Source organism: Gadus macrocephalus, chromosome 7 (genome assembly GCF_031168955.1).
Source record: "Gadus macrocephalus chromosome 7, ASM3116895v1".
Lineage (NCBI taxonomy): Eukaryota > Metazoa > Chordata > Actinopteri > Gadiformes > Gadidae > Gadus > Gadus macrocephalus.
The window spans coordinates 25384078-25407673 of NC_082388.1; the positions used below are offsets into that span (position 1 = coordinate 25384078).

Consider the following 23596-nt stretch of genomic DNA (forward strand, 5'->3'; position numbering starts at 1 on the left):
CTGTATCGACCGTAGGCCTGTATCGACAGTAGGCCTGTCATATCATGTGGGCCTCCGTCGACCGTAGGCCTGTATCGACAGTCGGCCTGTATCGACAGTAGGCCTGTGTCAAACTTGGCCTGTGTCGAATGTAGGCCTGTCACAGTAGGCCGCTTGATATGAAGACTCAAATTTTACAAACCATGCACGGACCTTGCTAGGGTTTTACTTTTAAACCACTAATTTGGGTACCTGTAATACCCTACCGAACTGACATTGTGAACGCGGCAGTTCCATTGCCTCAAACCAGTGGAAACAACCGGTGATGTTCCACAAGCAAGACGCTAGGAGTCCCTGGAGTCCACCAGGCAGCAGCAGCTGACTAGGCCTAAAAAAAAGTTGGTTCCTGTTGGTTGTCAGTTGAGGTCATGGGTAGGTAGGGAATTTTTTTTTATTTTTTATTTTCAGCGGCAGCGAATGATAGGTAGGTTGTTTTCATTTAAAAACGAGAAAATTCGCTCATCCTTGTACAGAATGAAGAGGTGCTGTACCAAAACGTAATTATAGTTTGCATAAAAAAAAATTATTATTTTTTTTTTTTTTTATAAAGCTCATAAAATAATTTGGGTCGCACATAAATTGACAGGGTCGGTCGGAAACCGGAACCAAACAAAAAAAATTTTTAGGCCCTAGATGGTAGGGCTTTGACTCCGAACTTCGTTATTCGAATATAATTCGAATATCAAAAAATAAATCAAAATTCGAACAAATATTAGGCAGCCCTTAATATTCGAACCTGTTATGGGCAGGCCAAGAGGGAGAGACGCGGAGAACCCCACGCAGTCTATTCATAATATTGTAATGACCACGGAAGAGGCAGTGAATGAAGTATTGATTAGACAGCGAGTTATTAGAAACCTAATAAACCGTTGGAACGCGCAAGACCGGTAACCATAGCAACGCCGGTAAACGAACATCGCGAAGCCCAATCCAGGTCTTACTGAAGGGATTTACTGAAGCAAAATATTATTAATAAATATTCGAATATATTCTAATATTAATAAACAAACGAACTTCGAATAGGATTTTTGGGCAAAAGTCAAAGCCCTACTAGATGGTTGGTCTGTGGGCTGCCTGTGGGCTGCGGTGGACTGTGTGATGACCAGCAGATTGTAGTCATGATTAGGCCTGGGTAAAAAAATCGATTTAATCGATTTTGGATCGATTTCGTTTAAATTTCACGCTATCGATTCACAGGGCATGAGATCGATTTTTTTATTTTTTTTTTAATGTGTTGAAAAAATGTGAATTTAAGGAGTTTTATAATACTTGAATATTTTATCTTAAATGGTATAATCTTTACAATGGTTATATTTATATATTTTAGGAAGATGGAGGCAGTTTTGTTTATAGTTGCCTGGATTGTCATTAATGTAGCCTACAAAATAAAAACATGTGTGTTGCATGGAGATAATTTCATTAATATATTGAATTAGGCAGGCCATCACGTTGAATAGAATGTAAAATCTTGCTAAGGATGTTAATTAACAGTCACAACTACAAGATTTTAGTCACAATTAATGATTTTAGTGATGAATTAACGATGATAGCCTATAAAGAATATTTCCTTACAACTTAAGAAAATTATCATTCAATCTAGGAGCAGATGGAACCGATTCGGATTGAATCGAATCGAATCGAATCGTTATTAATCGATTTAAAGCCTTCAGAATCGAAATCGAATCGATTCAGGAACTTGGCCGTGATACCCAGCCCTAGTCATGATAAAGAGAAGTAGTAATTAACCTGGCAAGGGTGCAAGGTATTCAGGCATGTGTAATAGTTTCCAACAGAAAAGCACATGATTTAACGTGCTGAGTCCACAGCCCCCAGCAGACGGGTCTACTGATGACTACCAGATGAGAGGAATTACTTGAAATGTTTTGACCAAACCATCGAATCAACGGTTTACCATGATTACTATGACTTTCCCACAAACCATGTAGGCTATTTAGAAAGAGGCAGCGAAGGTAGGAGAATAAACCAGAGAACCACCATGAGAGCTGGACTGTAGCCCAGGAAACAGTCCTACCAGAGAACCAGCCTGCAGCCCAGGAAACAGTCCTACCAGAGAACCAGCCTGTAGCCCAGGAAACAGTCCTACCAGAGAACCAGCCTGCAGCCCAGGAAACAGTCCTACCAGAGAACCAGCCTGCAGCCCAGGAAACAGTCCTACCAGAGAACCACTGAGAGCCTGCAGCCCAGGAAACAGTCCTACCAGAGAACCAGCCTGTAGCCCAGGAAACAGTCCTACCAGAGAACCACTATGAGAGCCTGTAGCCCAGGAAACAGTCCTAGCAGAGAACCAGCCTGTAGCCCAGGAAACAGTCCTACCAGAGAACCACTATGAGAGCCTGTAGCCCAGGAAACAGTCCTACCAGAGAACCAGCCTGTAGCCCAGGAAACAGTCCTACCAGAGAACCAGCCTGTAGCCCAGGAAACAGTCCTACCAGAGAACCAGCCTGTAGCCCAGGAAACAGTCCTACCAGAGAACCAGCCTGTAGCCCAGGAAACAGTCCTACCAGAGAACTAGCCTGTAGCCCAGGAAACAGTCCTACCAGAGAACCAGCCTGTAGCCCAGGAAACAGTCCTACCAGAGAACCAGCCTGTAGCCCAGGAAACAGTCCCACCAGAGAACCACTATGAGAGCCTGTAGCCCAGGAAACAGTCCTACCAGAGAACCAGCCTGTAGCCCAGGAAACAGTCCTACCAGAGAACCAGCCTGTAGCCCAGGAAACGGTCCTACCAGAGAACCAGCCTGTAGCCCAGGAAACAGTCCTAGCAGAGACACAACATGAAGGCCAGTCTTTAGCCCAAGAAACAGTCCTACCAGAGAACCAGCCTGTAGCCCAGGAAACAGTCCTAGCAGAGACACAACATGAAGGCCAGTCTTTAGCCCAAGAAACAGTCCTATGGTGCAGGACAAGCTCGGCCCATCCAGATTCTGTCAGGACCGCTCTGGGTCAAAGTACCAGGTAGGAGACAGAGTCCACAGGACAGGCTGTGTATGATCTCATCATTGGCAGGTCGGCTTCACATAGTTGCCGGTACCTGCAGAAATTACACTTGATACAACCCAGTCCTGATCAAGACACAGACTCTCCTCGTTTCTGGCCCAGCTCAGAGTCATGTGTCACGGTGAACTACAAGTATGTAAAGTATGCACTTGTACGTTCCCGCCACCACCTGAGCTCAATGATGCTCTTGTGCATCGCTCACACGGAAATATTTGCCAAACACCTCAGGCCCCCTGAGGGGGAAGCAAAGCCTGGCGCCTGCCCTGCACAACAAAACGTACACCGATAAGAACATTTCAGCGAGGCTGTGCTCTGATCATTGTGTGTTCTCTTAGTACTATTCCCTTAGCAGGGGGTTACTGTGGTAAAGCCACCCTTTGGTCTCAGAGCCATGATGTCCTCAGCAGGGCCAAGCAAAGGAGCAGTTTAAAAAAAAAAAAAAAAAAAAAAAAAAAAAAAAAAAAAAAGCTGGCCGTAAGCCTGGAGGAATTCAGGGCCATTAAAGGATTTGGTATCAAAGTCTGGGGGTCTTTAGGAGCCTACAAGGAGCCTTGTGTAACCAGCGCTCTGTGGAGCGCCCGAGCTGCTAGACCCCGCCAGGCATGTATGATAAGCCTATTACACTGCATGCTCTGCCCTGCATGCTCTGCCCTGCATGCTCTACCATAGATGCGATAACATACTATACACTATATGCTCTACCATAGATGCTATACACCTGCATGCTCTCTACCGTAGATGCCATACACCTGCATTCTCTATCCTGCATGCTCTACCATAGATGCTCTACACTGAATGCTCTATCATAGATGCTCTACACTGAATGCTCTACCATAGATGCTCTACACTGAATGCTCTACTATAGATGCTCTACACTGAATGCTCTACCATAGATGCTCTACACTGAATGCTCTATCATAGATGCGCTTCACTGAATTATCATATATGCTCTATCATAGATGCTCTACACCTGCATGCTCTATCGTAGATGCTCTACCATATATGCTCTACACTGCATGCTCTACCATAGATCCTACAACATAGATGCCGTCCACCTGCAGTCTTTACCATAGAGGCTCTACCATAGATGCTATACATCTGCATGCTCTCTGCCATAGATGCTATACACCTGCATGCTCTATCCTGCATGCTCTACCATAGATGCTATACACCTGCATGCCCTCTATCATAGATGCTATACACCAGCATGGTCTATCCTGCATGCTCTACCATAGATACTAGACATCTGCATGCTCTACCATAGATGCTATACCCTTCACGCTCTACCTGTGCTCTCTGATTGGTGGACCTGGACCCCATGTCGCTTTTGTCCAGACGGTGGTGCTGCTGTGGGGAATGGGAGGGCCGGGACCCATCTGACCACCGTGAAATATGAAGCAGTGCTTCCTGTCCCACCACTGTCCCACCACATGACCTCTCGGGAAGTCAGACCTGGCACCTTCCCCGTTGGAAGCGGACCCCCAAAACCTCCTCCATAGAGTGGGTGCCTCGTCACTACAACCACACACACCCTAACCCGATCCCCGCAGACCATCACCAGCCAGGGAAACATCTACATTAATCTGTGAGGGCTTTGAACCGTCAAACAACAGGTGTAGTAGACCAACAAACCAAACTTTACTACTATTTATCAAGTGTTTCTTTACATAGAGAGAATTATTTTTAGATTCATGTCATTAATTAGCCGGTTGGGGTACAGAGATGGGTCATTAAGGAGCAGGTAGGGGTTAGACAGTACAGAGACGGGTCATTAAGGAGCAGGTAGGGGTTAGACAGTACAGAGACGGGTCATTAAGGAGCGGGTAGGGGCTAGACAGTACAGACACGGGTCATTAAGGAGCCGTAGGGGTTATAGGGTACAGAGACAGGTCGTTAAGGAGCAGGTAGATGTTAGATAGTACAGAGACATGACATTAAGATGCATCTAGGGGTAAGACAGTACAGAGACAGGTCATTAAGGTGGAGGTAGTGGAAAGGGAGCATCATGCTCAGGGATGGTTGACATTGGGTATCGAAACCAGAACCTTTCATTTGGGATTCAAAAACAATGACTGTCCTGACCCAAGCCCCAAGTGTGTCTTACCTGTCTCTCGGGTCGATCCAGCTGGTGGCCTGGTGGATGTGATCAATGTAGTAAACTTTCCCGTCAAAGTCGCGGGCTTCCTCCCAACCCTGGGGCAGTGGCTGCTCCTTCCTGGGCATGTCAGACGAGTCTCCATCAAATACCCCGCCGAAGAAATCCTCTAACCCAGTACCATCCAGCCTGGCCCCGTTTTGACTGCTTCCCCCGTACGGGACGTCGCTTCAGTGCTCTTCTCCATCTTGATGTCCTTCAGATTCCCGGCCGGTGGCGGTGCCGATTAGGCGGTAATCCACATCATGGTCCCGCCGTCCCAGCATCCACTCACCGCAGCGTTCAAGATGTAGTCGGGATAAACGGTGGACCCGTTCTACTTGAAATAGTTTGCACTTGAACACAACTTCATTCCCGGAGTGGATGACCAGCCACTGATGTCCAGAAGTTGATCAGGATTCACAGCACTTTATTAATCCACAAGGAACCAGTTTCGTAGTAGTTTGAACCCTCATTCACAAACACAACATATGTAAATGTGCTCCCAGACAGGATCGCTCCAGGACGAGCATCCACCCCCTTAGACTTCTCTTCTTCACTGGGGATTACTTCTTAGGACCCATGTCCACGATCCATAGAGAATAGTCGATAGCACAGACCGCTTCATTAACACCGAACTTCATAGAACCGGTTTGAACTTAAATCCATGTGTCAGCTGGTCTCGTCTGAACTCATGCAGACTCGAACCAGGACTCCTTTAGACCAGGGCCCGTGTAGACCCGAACCAGGACTAGTTTAGACCCAGACCAAGACTAGTTCAGACCCAGATCCGTTCAGACCAGTCCGGGGGTCGACCAGGACAAGTTTGGACCGGGACTAGTGTAGACCCAGAGGTTCACGGTCCGCCTCCATGTTGGTTAGCCTAGCCGAGGCTAGCGACTCGTTCACTAAACACTAAACTGCTGTCTCCGGTGTCCGCGGGGTCCCGGTGGGTCTGCTACATGTCCCGGGCACCGTATGCACCTTTCCTCCGTGTTCAGATGAGTCTGAAGGAGTTTTTTCTTCTGTTTTCCAGGGGGGGAAGTAGAAAAGTAGATCCCCGTAGACTTGTTGGGTCGGTCGCTGCTGGTCGCTCTGACGAAGACTCGCGATGGAGCCTGGTGACGTCACCTCAGTGTACAGGTGATCTCTCTCTCTCTCTCTCTCTCTCTCCCTCTCCCTCTGTCTGTCTGTCTGTCTCTCGCTCTCCCTTTTTCTCTCTGTCTCTCTCTCTCTCTCTCCCTCTGTTTCCCTCCCTCTCTCCCTCTATTATTCTCTCTATCTCCCTCTCTCCCTCTGTCTGTCTGTCTGTCTGTCTGTCTGTCTGTCTATCTGTTTCTCTCTATCTCCCCTTCTGCCTCTCTCTCTCTCCCTCTGTTTCTCTCCCTCTCCCTCTCTCCCCCTGTCTCTGTCCGTATGTTTCCCTGTATATTTCTCTCTCCCTCTCATATAATCCACTATAGGCTATTGCTCTCTCTGTATCTCTACACTCACTATGCATTATTTTTCTCTATCCTTTACCACTGGAGATTTTAGTGTGGTGACCAGATGGGTTTTCAACTCGTTAGTAGGAGACAGATGTTTTTTTAATACTAGTATCAACAATACTTTATTCTATAATCTTACATAATACTTATTCAAATACTTTAATACTACTAAAATAATAATAAGTTATCTGTCTTGTATTTGCAGAACCAAACTGACTCCCAGTCCTCCGGCGCCCTCTAGTGGCCCCACGGGTTAGGTCAGGAAGAAAGTCGATGCTGCTTGTTGTGGGTTCTAGTCGTTTCCAGTCAATAAAATAGTTTGACCAACTCAATAATTACGCCATGGATCTGAATACAATAATTAGTTCCTGTATTAAGTGTTTTTGTCGCTGTTCTCCCGGACTTCAGAGAGATAATGTCAGTGAAGCCTCGGACAGATGGACGGGCGGACAGACAGGTGCGGACAGACAGGTGCGGGCAGACAGGTGGGGACTGAGCGGTCAAGAGGACGCGTGTGTTTGTTGTTTTGGGCTGAACAGTAAAGAAAAGGGCAAAAAGAGAAAATATAATCGTCTACCGCTAACGATGATATGAACAGGGACGGGGAATGCAGAACATCGCTGCAAGAAAGAGAGCATGGACGAGGAAAAGCATCACCAGCTCTTTGGGAAGTAGGACTCAAAGTCCGCTGAACCGGAGAGACCATCGTTGCAGGGCGGCCACCGACCGGAACGTAGGACGGACCGGGACATGCGCACGCAGCTGTCCCCAGACGTGCGAAGTATCCGAGGCTGAAGATGTGAGTGTGAGCAGCCCTCCCTGCACCTTCACACCCGGCTGCCTATCGGTTGACTTTAAGCCCTGCCCTTACAGAGGAGGGAACATCTCTCCTGCAGGTTCACTGTATCTCAACCACCACACCACACAGGGTCCGGTCCATACGGGATCAGTCTCGGCACTAACCCACCACCAACCACCACATACCACCAACACCGGCTCCCAACTTCACCGTCGCCGCCCGTCCAGAGGCAGCCGTCGGCGTGTCCGGGCAGACCCGTCGCTCTCCGTCCAGCCCCCAGGTCTCCCATGGTTTTTCTGCGCCATGTGTCTGTCGCTCTGTCGGCCGCGGCGGCTGCTCTGGGCTCCGCGCTCTTCCTGGCGCTCAACTTCTTCTACCAGAGGGAGCTGTGGAGCCCCCAGGCCGAGTACAGCATGCTGACCGAGGTGAGGAGCAGAGGGTTGGACCCGGGCCGCAGGTGGGACGGCGTGGGGTCCTGCTGGGGGACAGAGCGGTTGTGTACTGGCAGGGTTAGCATGAGTTACACAGACACATAAATATAAAATATCGAATAAATATAAAGCAATTAATATCAATGAATGTATATAAATGCACGAACATGAATACACGAATATGTGTGTGAATGGCCTGTCCCAAGCTAACTTGATTGTGTGTGTGTGTGTGTGTGTGTGTGTGTGTGTGTGTGTGTGTGTGTGTGTGTGTGTGTGTGTGTGTGTGTGTGTGTGTGTGTGTGTGTGTGTGTGTGTGTGTGTGCGTGCGTGCGTGCGCGCGTGAGAATCTCACAGTGGAATCGCACCGCTACCTCGGGAGTGGTAATACCTTGCTCTACAGTTGAGGTAGACAGGAAGAAAGACCTAGACCTATGCTGACGATGTGAGTCTTAATGATGTCGATGAAGGGTACTGGCTAGGATGGTGATGAAGCAGGGGAAGGGTGATGGTTATTACTGTTGAATAACAGAAAAGACACGAGTGAACACACGCAGTATTGAGTGAGTTTTGTCAGTCTGCTCAGGAGATTCATTCAGTAGTATCGGTTCAGCCGCGTGTCTCTGAGTTAGGGAGACAGTGAATCCATTCGCCTTCTCACATCACAGATTAGAAGCTCATTTCAATACCAAATGGGTCGTTTTAAACGTCATGGAGGGAGAACTTCTAGATTGTTTCTGGAACTTTCTGTAAATACATATATATGAGACCACAAGCACCTGACCTCAAATTATTTTACTGTGTGTGTGTTTTGTTCTGGTGTGTACGTGCATGTGTTGTGCGTTTTTATAGAGACACACCTTATCCAGTAAGATATGTAATTCTTGTTCATACGCACACACACGCGCACCCACACGCGCCTCCCCCCAACACTGTGCACAGATTGCTCACTCTTGACACTACTTGGGATACCCAGTCAGAAGATAATATTGAACCGAGTAAAGAAATAGAGAGCAGAATGTCTTTAATTCTGCTAGGTAAGAATGGGTGGATATCGGCTATGAATGGGTGTGAAAGGCTGAATATCTGGTGTGAATGGCTGAATAAGTGGTGTGAAGGGTTGAATAAGTGGTGTGAAAGGCTGAATATGTGGTGTGAACGGCTGAATAAGTGGTGTGAATGGCTGAATATGTGGTGTGAACGGCTGAATAAGTGGTGTGAAGGGATGAATATGTCGTTTGAATGGCTGAATATGTGGTGTGAAGGGCTGTGCTGAATGTGTGCTGAAGCGAGGTGGTAATGCTGAATAAAAAAGTGCTCCTGACTCAACTGCCAACATCACTGTCTTCAACTCCTTCATTCTCACTGCCAACATCACTGGCTCATTCTCCTTCATTCTCCCTGCTAACGTCACTGGCTAGTTCTCCTTCATTCTCACTGCTTACATCACTGTCTTCCTCTCCTTCATGCTCACTGTCTTCACCTCCTTCATTCTCACTGCTGTCTCTTCCTCCATTTATTTCAAACAATCAAGAGTATTATTGAGAAAGAAAGGGAGAGATGGAGAGAGCAGTGAATCTGAAGGATAGAGAGACTTCCTATCCCCCCTCTTATTCTTGCTCAAATTCTCTCCGTCCCTCTCTCTCCGGGCTCCGCACGCGCAGATCTCATCATTGAGGATCAGGTAGGGGTCAGCCAGTTAATACAGATCTCTGTCATTAAGGAGCAGGTAGGGGTCAGCCAGTTAATACAGATCTCTGTCATTAAGGATCAGGTAGGGGTTAGCCAGTTAATACAGATCTCTGTCATTAAGGAGCAGGTAGGGGTTAGCCAGTTAATACAGATCTCTGTCATTAAGGAGCAGGTAGGGGTTAGCCAGTTAATACAGATCTCTGTCATTAAGGAGCAGGTAGGGGTTAGATAGTACAGATCCTGTTCATTGAGGAGCAGGTAGGGGTTAGACAGTACAGAGACGGGTCATTAAGGAGCAGGTAGGGGTTAGACAGTACAGAGACAGGTCATTAAGGAGCAGGTAGGGGTTAGACAGTACAGAGACAGGTCATTAAGGAGCAGGTAGGGGTTAGACAGTACAGAGACAGGTCATTAAGGAGCAGGTAGGGGTTAGACAGTACAGAGACAGGTCATTAAGGAGCAGGTAGGGGTTAGACAGTACAGAGACAGGTCATTAAGGAGCAGGTAGGGGTTAGACAGTACAGACAGGTCATTAAGGACCAGGTAGGGGTTAGACAGTACAGAGACAGGTCATTAAGGAGCAGGTAGGGGTTAGACAGTACAGACAGGTCATTAAGGACCAGGTAGAGGTTAGACAGTACAGAGACAGGTCATTAAGGAGCAGGTAGGGGTTAGACAGTACAGAGACGGGTCATTAAGGAGCAGGTAGGGGTTAGACAGTACAGAGACGGGTCATTAAGGAGCAGGTAGAGGTTAGACAGTACAGAGACAGGTCATTAAGGAGCAGGTAGGGGTTAGACAGTACAGAGACAGGTCATTAAGGAGCAGGTAGGGGTTAGACAGTACAGAGTCGGGTCATTAAGGAGCAGGTAGGGGTTAGACAGTACAGAGACAGGTCATTAAGGAGCAGGTAGGGGTTAGACAGTATGGAGACAGGTCATTAAGGAGCAGGTGGAGGTTAGACAGTGCGTCTTTCTCCTAACGACTCTGACCTCTGAACCCCAGGAGTCGCGGGCGGAGGATAAGAAGCAGCAGGTCCTGGTCCTGGGATTGGACGGAGCCGGGAAGAGCAGCCTATTGCACTGTCTCACCTTAGGGGGCGGGGCTCCAGGGGGCGTCGCCAGGCCGGGGCACCGCCGTCCAACCAGAGGCTTCAACTTCATGAGCCTGCGAGGCTCCGCCCACCAGCTGGACTTCCTGGAAAGTAAGATGCCTTGCAGAACTACAAGCCCCTCCTTTAGAACTACAAGCCCCTCCTTTAGAACTACAACCCCCTCCTTTAGAACTACAACCCCCTCCTTTAGAACTACAACCCCCTCCTTTAGAACTACAACCCCCTCTTTTAGAACTACAACCCCCTCCTTTAGAACTACAACCCCCTCCTTTAGAACTACAACCCCCTCCTTTAGAACTACAACCCCCTCTTTTAGAACTACAACCCCCTCCTTTAGAACTACAACCCCCTCTTTTAGAACTACAACCCCTTCCTATAGAACTACAACCTCTTCCTTTAGGACCACAACCTTGTCCTTTAGAACTACAACCCCCTCCTTTAGAACTACAACCTCTTCCTTTAGACCTACAACCTCTTCCTTTAGACCTACAACCTCTTCCTTTAGAACTACAACCTCTTCCTTTAGACCTACAACCTCTTCCTTTAGACCTACAACCTCTTCCTTTAGAACTACAACCTCTTCCTTTAGAGCTACAACCTGTGCTTCTAGGAACTATGGCTGTGTTGGTGTGTAGCGGGATGTAAAGTGGGCGTTGACGCTGTACCTTCACGATCCAGTTTCAGTACGAAGTCGGAAAAACTCTTTGTCGATAGCGCCTGGGACATTCCAATGGGATTCACTTTAACACAGCTGATAACACGATAACAATGTTTTATTAATGCCATAGGTTTAAATAAGCCACCTGTATATTGATGTTACTAAAAAACATCATGTCATATCAAAAACTAGGGCTAGTAATACTAAGAAATACTTAAACGCTTCGGGCGGCCATGCCGAAATCATCATTTGGAAATCCCCGGTTCTCACTTATAATTAAATCTGAGTGTGTGTGTGTGTGTGTGTGTGTGTGTGTGTGTGTGTGTGTGTGTGTGTGTGTGTGTGTGTGTGTGTGTGTGTGTGTGTGTGTGTGTGTGTGTGTGTGTGTGTGTGTGTGTGTGTGTGTGCGCGCGCGCGTGTGTAAAATGCCCCATGATTAGTGCAAGTTCAGACAGACACTGAGAGAGACAGACGACATTAGGTAAAAGAGGATCGGCTAAAACTTTGGCCATCTATATGAAGTACATAAACAGTACAATATATTGTCTGACGGCCCCTTCATGCTCAGAAGTCCCTATGAGGGGACCGAGTCTCACGCCACCAGGACCCCTAACTGAGCCCAAAGGAACGTCCTAAATCCCAGCTTCGCGACCGGTCTCTTCGGTGTTCCCCGGGTCAGAGACCAAGGGGCATAAGGGATTGTTCCCTCTGTGTTTCTGCCGCCTGTATGGTCTCCATTCTTCCCCACATTCAAACAAAAACGACCCGGGGGTCTCCGGGAGGGGCGGGGCCGGGGGGGGGGGGGGGGGGGGGGGGGGCGGTTGGCAGGTCGCCGGGGCAACGGACGGCCGTTAGTCAGCAAACACATCGCAGGAGCTGTTTACCTACCCCCCATCGACACCAGCTCAAAACCACATCCCAATCCTGTTGCCTAGCAACCGCCTCCACGGAGACACCAGATGCTGACCCGCGGGTGTTCCTCTGAAGAAATCCGCACTGGTGTGTGGAGTCAGAGTTTAGCTGCAGTTGACGAGATCAGACCAGATGAGACTAGTTTGGATTCAGAGAGAGTGGACTAGATGAGACTGGTTGAGAGATTAGACTAGTGTTGATTCAGAGTCTGGTTAGAGTAGACCAGATGAGACTAGTTGACAGTTGACTGGATTCGATTAGACTAGTGTGGTTTCAGAGAGTGGTTAGAGTACACTAGATGAGACTAGTTGAGAGTTGACTGGATTGGATTAGGCTGGTGTGGATATGGAGCATGGTTAGAGTAGACCAGGTAAGACTAGTTAAAAGTTTACTACGGATAAGGGATTTGATTAGACTATGGATTAAATTCGATATTATGTAACCTATGGATTCCATGTTTCTCATTACATATTCGGTTATAAAACTCAACTCAAAATAAAAGCACGACTTCAGATGAAGCAAACGACATATTCATCCCTTCACACCACTTATTCAGCCGTTCACACCACATCATTCTGCCGGATCTTTGAAATGAGTTTCTGGTGCTGCAGCAGATGTGAGGACTGTCTGTTTGCTGGATGTTCCCCGCCGAGTTCTTCCGGGAGCCATTAGTTCGGCGGATGAATGAATGAGGACCCTTCATGTCTTCAGAGCCCTCTGGGGTCCATGAACCAGCAGATAGCCATGAAGCTACTGGAGCTCGATTCGGCTGCTGAGTAAACATCTCACCCCTATCTCAAACTACTTGGTTTATAGTCCAGAAAGAGCATGCTAGTGCTGCTACCGGTGCTAGCACCCTAGCCTAATACGAGTATGATATTGGTGAAGGTCAAACAACAGGAATGCTATGTTTCTGCGCTAGCACCCTAGCCTTGTGACGCTAAAATCAGAGTATTTTGAGTATGACATCGATGAAGGTGAAACAACATGAAAACTCTGTTTCTGCGCTGTAGTCGGGGGTGACCAGGAGCTGCGGTGCTATTGGCTGGAGTACCTGAGGAAGACGGACATCCTGGTGTACGTGGTGGACGCCTCCGACCGCCAGCGCCTCCCGCTGGCCAGACAGGAACTGCAGCTCCTGCTGAAGATGGAGCGGCATCTGCCAGTGGTGGTGCTGGCTAACAAACAGGTAGGCTACGTCAGCAAAGTGCTTATATAGCATACTACACTACTAGCATCGTTTTAATATACTATAACATAGTTTAGCATAGCATAGCGCAGCATAGAAAAGAGTACCATGGCCAGGCCAACTGACCTGGGGGACGGTTTTACGATGTTTTATATACGTTTACAGTACCTGTATAGTGATTCAGGAGCTGCCCAGGTAAGAGGTGTGTCTGTCTGTCCCAGGACCAGGCCGATGCGTTGGGTGTTACTGAGCTCCACGAGGGGCTCTCTCTGGGCTCCGTGACCCAGGACAGACGCCTCTTCCTCCTGGCCACCAGCTGGGGAGTGCCGGTGTCGGCCTGGAGGCCCTGCAAGACCTGCTGCTGAAGCTGCACTGAGGAGGAGGAGGAGGTGGAGGAGGAGGAGGTGGAGGAGGAGGAGAGGTGAAGGAGAGGGAGGTGGAGGAGGAGGAGCAGAGAGAGGGGAAGAGAGGGGAGGTACAGGAGAAGGAGGAGAGAGGGGGGAGAGGTGGAAGAGGGAGGTGCAGGGGGGAGAGAGAGAGGGGGGAGAGAGGGGGGGGGGGGTGGAAGAGGGAGGTGTAGGGGGGGGAGAGAGAGAGGGGGGAGAGGTGGAAGAGGAGGTGTAGGGGGGGGAGAGAGAGGGGGGGAGAGGTGGAAGAGGGAGGTGTAGGGGGGGGGAGAGAGAGGGGGAGAGAGGGGGGGGGGTGGAAGAGGGAGGTGTAGGGGGGGGAGAGAGAGGAGAAGAGAGGGGGGGGAGTGGGTGGGAGGGAGGTGGAGGAGAGGGGGGGAGAGGTGGAAGAGAGGGAGGCGAAGGAGGAGAGAGAGGAGGAAGAGAGGGGGGGGAGTGGGTGGGAGGGAGGTGGAGGAGAGGGGGGGAGAGGTGGAAGAGAGGGAGGCGAAGGAGGAGAGAGAGGAGGAAGAGAGGGGGGGGGTGGTGGAAGAGGGAGGTGGAGAGTGGGGAGAATAGGGAGCAAGAGATGAGGAGAGGGAGGAGATGGCCGCTCACAGTGGGAGGTGTAGAGTTGGATGAGCAGGAGGTGGAGGAGGTTGAAGTCACGTGATTCTCCTCCTCCAGCTCTTCTAGCGTGTTGGCTGCCGGCTGTAATTACTCTCGAGGTTTTGTTCCCAGCTCTACTGTATGCATTTCAATGCTAATGCTAGATATGTGTTGGTTTTAACCTGTCTTGTGTTGCTTTACCTGAATGTGTTGCCCCGGTGAAACTCTGTGGTGATTCCTCATTAGACACTCTTCCCATGCAGCTTTGAACATTTCAGTCATTTATAGAACTTGTTCCATTCCATCCATCTACTACTAATAAACACATAGCAATCTGCCAAATAAGGGTAAGATCAAATCGTTTTAGACTGATGAAGAAACACTTTTAAATGACTTAGCGTCTTAGCCCAAGAGGTTATGCTTTGTACTGCTTATAAAGAAAGATTCCTGTTTGTGTATAAAGTTGATCAATTCATTTTTGCTTGGTATTTTATGTTCTGTGTTGACTGTGTTTAAAACGGCTTGAAGATTGAGTTTAAAGATGGTGCGAATTTATAATAAAAAATCACTGTGCTAACAAGAACTACAAATGACATCAAAACATCAACGAGGATGAGGGAGACAAATAAACTAAACTATTATTCCAACGGAACGTCAACCAACTAGTTAACTCACAAAAGGTGCTGTGAGTTAAAGCCATAATACTGCACCAATAGCATCAATAACTCTTCAACCGTAACCACTACCAACCAGAAGACCTTTCCAGTCACTCACAGACGCTCAGACCAGAACAGAAACACCTCATAAGACGGGCGGAAGGTCCTGTTGGTTCAGAAGGACCCGTGTTGCTAGGAGACACACAAAGGGATGTGTTTCTTATCTTAGGGACATTATTCTTATCAGATACATGTGCTGTGTAGACACACAACATGTGGTACTAGGAGACGCACACACAGATCTGTACGTTGTTCTTATCAGACGTATGTTCTGAGTAGAGAAACACAACATGGTGTACTAGGGGACACAGGGATCTATGCGTTCTTATAAGATACATGTGCTATGTAGAGACACACAGGCTTGTGTACATTGCCCTTATCAGAGATGCATGTTCTGTGTAGAAGAGGAACACAGCACGTTGCACACGGAGAAAGCCTTTTTAACGGGACGAACAGAGAATCACCTCTGTTCTACTTCGACCCCCGACATCATTATGTTTTACAGCAAAGTCAATAGAGACAATTCCCTTGGATCCTGAAAGACGAAAACTGCCAATTATCTCACTCTCTCTCATACAGCCTTGTCTCGTCAAGGTTTTAATATGACAGTTGGTTTATTCCTCATAGACAGTAGTACCAAAGTTATTATTTTAACCAGTACTATCCTCAAAATATAAACCAGTGCTAAACATATTCATCCTAACCAGTACTAAACATATTTATCCTAGTCAGTACTAAGGATATTCTTCCTATCACAAACCAGTACTAAAAGGTATTCCACCTGACCAGTTCTAAAGCCATTCCTCAAAAACGTATAACTCCAAACCAGTGCAGAAGATATTCCCACGCTAATGGATCATAATTCATCGAGCCCCAAGCCCTGTCTGAGTGTTGAGAGTCTTGGTACGTTTCAGATACGGGAGATATAGTCATAAATAAATAATGCATGACCGTCCACACAACATGCACAGGTCAGGCCGGTCAGGGGCAGCCATGGTAGCCTATGGATATAAACATGTACAGCAAGGCCCGGCGACATTTCCGCCGCTTCAGCGATGGTTTCAGTAACAATTCAATAGCTGTTGTTCCCCCGTTCCCCCCATTATCCGTTCCATTTCGAAACGTGGTTGGACAGCATGTTTTATTTCGCTTGTTTCATTAAAATTCATTAATTAATTAATTAAGGCCGCCACCAGGGGGCACCCCCAACGCTTTTGTCACCCCCAACGCATTTGCCGCCCTAGGCGACCGCCTAGTTCGCCTATGCCTAGCGCCGGGCTGTGTACAGCAGGTCTGTGGGACAGGAGTCTCCTGCAGGCCAAGGGCTCTGTGTTCCTGCAGGGGCGGGGCCCACCTCCTGCAGGTGGTGGACCCTCTGACCCAACCCCGCGTTAAACACACAACCGGCGTTAAGAGCGTAGAGCGAGAACCAACAGAAGAACATTAGGAGGAAACAGGGCTCAGAGGAGAATACTTTAGGAATAGATAAAACGCACACGGTTTGTGGTTCACACAATATATCCACCCGGTTCAGGATTAAAAAGACGTGGGTGGGCAGGGAACGGGAGAGAGATGACGGCGTGATCGACTTGAAACAAGACGGGAAAACTGAAACTTCCGAAAAAGGGAGAAACAGACCAAGAAGCAAATTGACTTCGGGAAACAAATTTATTGCTGCATAAAGACAACTTGTATTATAGAAACATCACAAAAACAAAATTAACCAGCTCTGTATAGAAGTAAAATACTTAAGTTGTAGAATGCAGAACCGCGTTCAAGAACTGTAGACCCATTCTACGTTGTGTGGATCTCTTGCTAGTTTCCACACGCGGTCCAGTAGTCCGGGAGTTTCACGTCCATTTCCAGAGAGAAAGTGTCGTTAACCGGCCATCTTGTTTACATCCGGCCCGTATGGACCACCGGACCACCGTTGTTACCGCACACATTGGGACATGATACCCCCAGACGGGCCCTTCTGTCTGGGGTCAAGAGGTCAAGGAGAGGGGGGGGGGAGGAACGACGGGTGGTTATAGCGGGTAGCGACTGGATGGAGGCCGCTTGCTTCTCTGTGGGTTAGCATTAGCAGACAATGACTGGAGGCTGTGAGCTGCTCTGTGGGTTAGCATTAGCAGACAATGACTGGAGGCTGTGAGCTGCTCTGTGGGTTAGCATTGGGAGCTAGCGACTGGATGAAGGCGTTGAAGAGCTTTGGGTGACAGCGCTTGTACTCGTTCACTTTCCTCTGGATCTGCTTGGGCGTGTCCTGGTAGTAGTTCTTCTCATCCCGCGCCATGGCCTACACAACACAGAGACACAACTAATACACACATCACCAACCCATGGCCTACACAACAAAGAGACGCATCAAATACACACATCACCAACCCATGGCCTACACAACACAGAGACACAACTAATACACACATCACCAACCCATGGCCTACACAACAAAGAGACGCATCAAATACACACATCACCAACCCATGGCCTACACAACACAAACACACAACAAATACACACATCACCAAGCCATGGCCTACACAACACAGAGACACAACTAATACACACATCACCAACCCATGGCCTACACAACACAAACACACAACAAATAGACACATCACCAAGCCATGGCCTACACAACACAAACCCACAACAAATACACACATCACCAAGCCATGGCCTACACAACACAGAGACACAACAAATACACACATAACCCCATGGCCTATACAACAATTACACACATCTATGGCCTACACACAAAGAAACACTTCACCCTTGGCCTACACAACACAAACATACATCAACCCATGGCCTACACCACACAAACACACAACAAATACACACATCACCCCATGGCCTACACACTAGGGGTGTGAAACTTTGGCTTCAGACGATTCGATTTGATTAACGATTCAGTAGTTGTCATAATCATAATCGATTCATACGATTTAAAGCATTTATATTGATTATTGGTGAAGCCAAAGCGATTCATTCTATTTATTTATTTTAGGAGATCGATTTAGTTTAATCGGTAGGACTGACACTCGATTCATCGATGCATCGCATGAATCGTTACACCCCTACTACACACAAACACACACATCACCCTTGGCCTACACAACACACACATCACCCATGACCTACACAACACAAACACACAGCATCACCCCATGACATAAACAACAAATACACACACATCGCCCCATGGCCTACACAACAAACACACAACATAAACTCATGGACTTATGCATCACAGACAGTCCGTACGCATCACAGACAGTCCGTACGCATCACACAGACCCTACGCATCACAGACAGACCCTACGCATCACAGACAGACCCTACGCATCACAGACAGACCCTACGCATCACAGACAGACCCTACGCATCACAGACAGACCGTAGCATCACAGACTGACCGTAGCATCACAGACTGACCGTAGCATCACAGACAAACTACATCACAGACAGACCGTAGCATCACAGACAGACCCCTACATCACAGACAGACCCTCGGTGGCCTCACCTTGTAGTCCTCCCCGTGTTCCCGCACCATGTGCTGAACGAAGTCGATCAGGTCTCGGGACAGGCTTTTGTCATCGTCAAACCGCTGGCTCGCCTCCTCCTCCATCTCTGATCACAACAGCAGAAGAGACGCAAAGGTCAGGCGCAAAGGGGACACACACACACACACACACACACACACACCACACACCCCAAGTCCCTATAGATAACAACTTTATTAATACCCTAGAGGGGAAATTCCTTAAAGCCGGGATCAACAGCTGGATCTAGAGTTACTATTAAAGATGATTAAATATTAAAATCACAGGTCCTTACTCCGCAATACGTAGGGCTTGGTTACGACTGGGGCAGCTGGCGTTGGGGCAAAGCCAGTCTGAAAGACACACAAAAAAACACATGATCACATCAGACAACCAAAGTTAACAGTAGTGCTTTTAAAGTATCGAACCAAAAACATCCCAGCCCTCCCTGCAGCCTCCCTAGGAGTAGCTTGCTGAGTGCGACAGGTACCCGGGTAAAGCATCCATCATGTTTGGGCAAATCATTGATTGGACGGTCTTATTACAGATTACCACACATACATCTTATTTTTTCTAGGGTTTTTCGTCAGAGCATTTCATTTATTGATTGTTATTGGAACGTAGAGAGCATTTCGAGAAATATGACAAACAAATGCTACTTAAACAAATTGGCTGCCCTAGCTTTAAAATGGATGCAGGAAAATCGTTTTAGAACAGATCTTAGTCTGGAGAACAGACCTCAGATATCAGAGCGCCTCAAGCTGTGAGAGACCCTGGCTGGTGGATCTCCCCAGTTCATATCGGGTTAGGAACCCATTTGGAGTCGGTTGGGGGGAACCGTCCCACCAATAGACGTCCAAGGAGGACAGAACATGTTGATGGATGCTGAATAATGATCGCTCTCAAAACACCAAAATTCGGCAATTCAGCTCCAGCGTTTTACCACAACCTGGTCTGTAACGTTCATTGTTTTGTCCATTTTATTATCTGCACTCCACTTGTTTTTGTCATCTATTTGCTACACACTTTAACCACACGGGCATAAAGCAGCGACAATGGGGTGGGGGGGGGGGGGGGGGGGGGGGGGGGTGTCTGACCTCGGGGTTCCGGATGGGCTGCGAGTGGTTGGGGTCGAAGGCCAGGCCCATGTCCTCCAGGTTCTTGTTGCTGGTCTTGTAGTTGTCCCACGCGTGCCTGATGCTTTTACTGGTGGGGGAGGGCATAAGTACGTCACTCAACTACATCCGTTCATCCAAGATTCATAATCACTGCGTTCATTAATGTAAACTATGTACGGTAGACGCATCTGAAAGAAGACTATTCAAGACCACACAGAGTGTGTTGAGTAATAATGAGGTCAATGGCATTTGTATTCAATATTTGATATTATGTTGGATCAAACAGCGATCGGTAGACCTGATCAATAGATGCACGATGAATGACTATAAAAAAAAATTATATATATAGATATATATGAGGGTGATATAAAGGGATGTTGTAATATAAAGTCTTTGTATCCTGGTGGTGTATGCTGGGCTTGTGAGCCAGCAGCCGCATCGTGTCCGGACTTACTCTTCTATCCTCGGTCTGGACTTCTTCATGAACTGTTTCTTCTGCTTCTTCCTGTCCTTGTCGTAGTCATACTTCTTTCTGTGGCTGTTTTTCTTGGCTTTCGGCATGGTGGATGAGATGAAAGCTCTCGATCACTCGCAGAACACAACGATGTGCTTGTTGACAACGTGTGGAACCCGGAAGAGACGGAAACGCGTGGTACGCGGCACCGCCTTCTTCTTACCTCTGACCTTTCTAACGTTTCTATCAGAGATCCACTATTTATTTCCCCATTAGAGTGCTTCGTTTAAACTTTGTTTACGTCAAAAGAGCAGTAATTTGTCAACGTTTACTTATTTTCAGTTGGGGTTTATACAGTCATGAAACTACAGCCTGAACCTCCTACGGGCCGCCTCTAGGTGTCGCTTTAGAGCCAACATACACCTTAAACCAGTGGTACTCAAATGGTGGTAAGCGTACCCCTAGGGGTACTTTTGAGTACTGCAGGGGTACTCAGAAAGAAAGAAAAAAAAAACTTCTTTTTTTCTTTGTGATCAATTTTTTATTTTATGATTTATACAACAAACAGATAGACATGTAGAAAACAATTAGGCATATGCACAAATAAGACAACATACTACATTTGACCTAAACACAAATAAGACAACATACACCAATAAGGCATAAACACAAATAAGACAACATTTGACATTAAACAGTTACACATACACAAATGAGACAACACATTACATTCATCAACACGCATTCCCCCCCCCCCCCCCCCCCCCCCCCCACACACACACACACACACACACACACACACACACACACACACACACACACACACACACACACACACACACACACACACACACACACACACACACACACACACACACACACACCACACACACACGTCTTGCCCTCCCACCTAGAGAAAATCTGAACAGCTCAGTAGAGTTGTTAAGCCTGAGTCAGAAATTTAGGATAACAGATGGAAAAGAAGTAGAAGATGGAAAGTAAATTATGGCTACTCCCCCAACATACTAACGATAAAGGATGACCACAAGTTGATGTTTTTAGCTTGCGCGCCATGCATGCTGGCCACAGATTTCTCTAACTTACAGACATGCAAACGGCGCGCTTTGGATGCGCATGCGCACGTTGGAGCTTAGATCGGGCCCAGAAAATCAAGCCCGACCCGGCCCAAGCCCGTGCACGTTCTGCGCGAGCCCGGCCCGACCTGACACATTAAGTGTAATTATGAGCCCGAGCCCGATTTCAACCCAACATTTATTTGAACACATGTGTAACTTTGCACATTTGTTACTAGGCCTACTCTGCTAAATATATATGCAAGGGATAATGTATAGAACGCCGGTCATTATCGGGAAAATAAGCCCCGACAGGGCGAACAGTACACGACGCGCAGCGAAGGCGTCTTGCTTTGCCCTGAAGGGGCTTATTTTTGATAATGACCGGCATGTTCTATACATTATCCCGCATATTACACAGCTACTTGCCAAAACGTAAAAAAATAACGGACAAAAAAATTGTCCACAAAGACGGTGACGTCGCTTAGCAACGGAAGACTCTGGGGTTGACAAGTCACCGGACAACTACCCATGCAAGTGAACGGAGCGTTCCACGGCATTGAGAAGACCCGTGTAATAAAGGCCTATAATATTTCTGTTTATGGCATAGATTTCTCCTCAGATTTGGCCAATAAACCAATGACAAAAATTAAAATAAAAACGCTCGATCAAAGGCCCGGCCCGACCCGGACCGAGGATAGTGGTGGGAAATATCGGAGAAGGATGCACTTATTGTGCAGCAGGACGCAGGGTGCAAGTGCAGTTGGAAGTGGTCATGGCTAAAATTAGAAGCCACGACTGAGGTGAATTCAGTGAAGCATAACTTTCCACTGTCTGCCTTTTCCAAAAAAATTAGAAAAAAGGATGTGCTAAATGCACACACTGCATTAAAGAAATTAATTATGCCAGCAGGGGTGTACATGCCCTGTATGCACACTGTAAGGCAGACTTTCATCTGAGGAAAGTGACAACAACAATAACTACACATAGTGTTGCACAGCTTCTCCGAAACCCTCTTCCAGAAACCCCCTAAGCAGCAGATAAGATCAGGGACAGTGCCAGGCCTACACTGCCAGTACCTGTACCTGTGATCGCATATCCAATGCAGAGGTGTGTGTTTGTGTGTGAGTGAAAATAAATTAACTTAGTTTAAAAAGTCACTTTAACTGAGTAACTAATATATTTTTTATCTTTCTAGGCATATAGCATGTAGCATAGGCCTTCTCATGATAATAGGATATTATGCCGTCATATTTTTTCCGACTTCGGGTAGCTCTCTCTTTTTTTGTCATGTGTTTGCATCCCTGAACTTAGCCAGATCTATAACTGTGTTCACCCAGTGGTGATAAGATAGATCATGAGGTGCTTTCCATCTCTGTGCTATAAGCTTTTTGGCAGCAGTAAGGCCTACCAGAAACCAGCGTTGGTGCATCAAAGAAGGATCCAAACCAGTGAAATCGTTCAGCAATAGGAAAAAAAAATATTCTAACCCCGAGCTTGTTTCAATTCTGCAAGCTAGAAAAATCGAGAAAGTGGACAAGTGGTTGAAACGTAAATCCCATCTGCATGAAGCACAGGCCCGTGTTTCTCACAAAATTTTTAACATTCATGTTTACACTGCCAAATAGAACGCACATCCTTATGTTTTTATTTTTTCTCCCAATTTTTTTTTGCTGCGTGAAGCAGCTGAAAAAACGTAGTTAGAGGGGGTACACTAGTAGAAAAAGTTTGAGAACCACAGCCTTACGAGACCAATTAGACCGCTAGGTGTCGCCAGAGAGAGCCATTAACCTACAGCTTGCACGATCAATTAGACCGCTAGGTGTCGCTATATACCAAATAGAAACCATACATCATCAATTAGTAGACTGAATAATAAATGTCTTATAAATCAAACGGCCTCACCAACTGCTTAACCGCCCCGTTATAATGTGATCCAGTTATGCAAGGAGATATTGGTCCACTCTGCAATCTCTGCATATTATTATTTCTTTATCGAGCAGTTACCTCTCCAACTGCCCGCTACTTTTGTGTTTTTTCGTCTGGGATCAATAAAGAACTTCTTCTCTTGTAGTCCTAATGACTATGAAGAAACACCTCCTTGTATACAGCCCACAATATAGAAGGTATGTAGATGCTTAATCATTTCACATATTACAGCTTATTTAAGTTGTAGTATATATATTGATGTATATAAAATTACATTAATTATTATTATTATTA

The 23596-nt window shown here is 47.1% G+C and overlaps 3 protein-coding genes across 4 annotated transcripts in view; 1 reads left to right on the top strand and 2 right to left on the bottom strand.

Moving 5' to 3' along the window:
• wwc1 (WW and C2 domain containing 1) overlaps positions 1-6398 on the bottom strand; it is a 30421-nt gene extending 24023 nt beyond the window's left edge. The window contains exon 1 of the mRNA XM_060057630.1: positions 5161-6398. Coding sequence (XP_059913613.1) covers positions 5161-5279 — 119 coding nt within the window. The 5' untranslated portion in view covers positions 5280-6398. The remainder of the gene's footprint in view (positions 1-5160) is intronic.
• A 67-nt stretch (positions 6399-6465) lies between these two features.
• arl10 (ADP-ribosylation factor-like 10) lies at positions 6466-13858 on the top strand. Its single transcript, XM_060057642.1, is given in 6 exon segments — positions 6466-7476; positions 7606-7901; positions 10602-10800; positions 13294-13469; positions 13691-13778; positions 13781-13858. Coding segments are annotated over 5 exon segments (666 nt in total). The 5' UTR covers positions 6466-7476; positions 7606-7763; the 3' UTR covers positions 13846-13858.
• Positions 13859-16829: 2971 nt separating this feature from the next.
• On the bottom strand, positions 16830-20504 carry nop16 (NOP16 nucleolar protein homolog (yeast)). 2 transcript variants are annotated; one of them, XM_060057625.1, is made up of 6 exons: positions 20301-20504; positions 19826-19934; positions 19024-19081; positions 18710-18816; positions 17326-17476; positions 16830-17279 (listed from the first exon to the last, which is right to left on the bottom strand). In XM_060057625.1, the coding sequence occupies exons 1-6, from the start codon at positions 20405-20407 to the stop codon at positions 17260-17262; spliced, it is 552 nt and encodes a 183-aa protein (XP_059913608.1). In that variant the 5' UTR covers positions 20408-20504; the 3' UTR covers positions 16830-17259. The 2 variants fall into 2 exon arrangements, with proteins under 2 accessions (XP_059913608.1, XP_059913607.1); XM_060057624.1 differs by having other exon boundaries at positions 16830-17476.
• Between the last annotated feature and the right edge of the window lie 3092 nt (positions 20505-23596).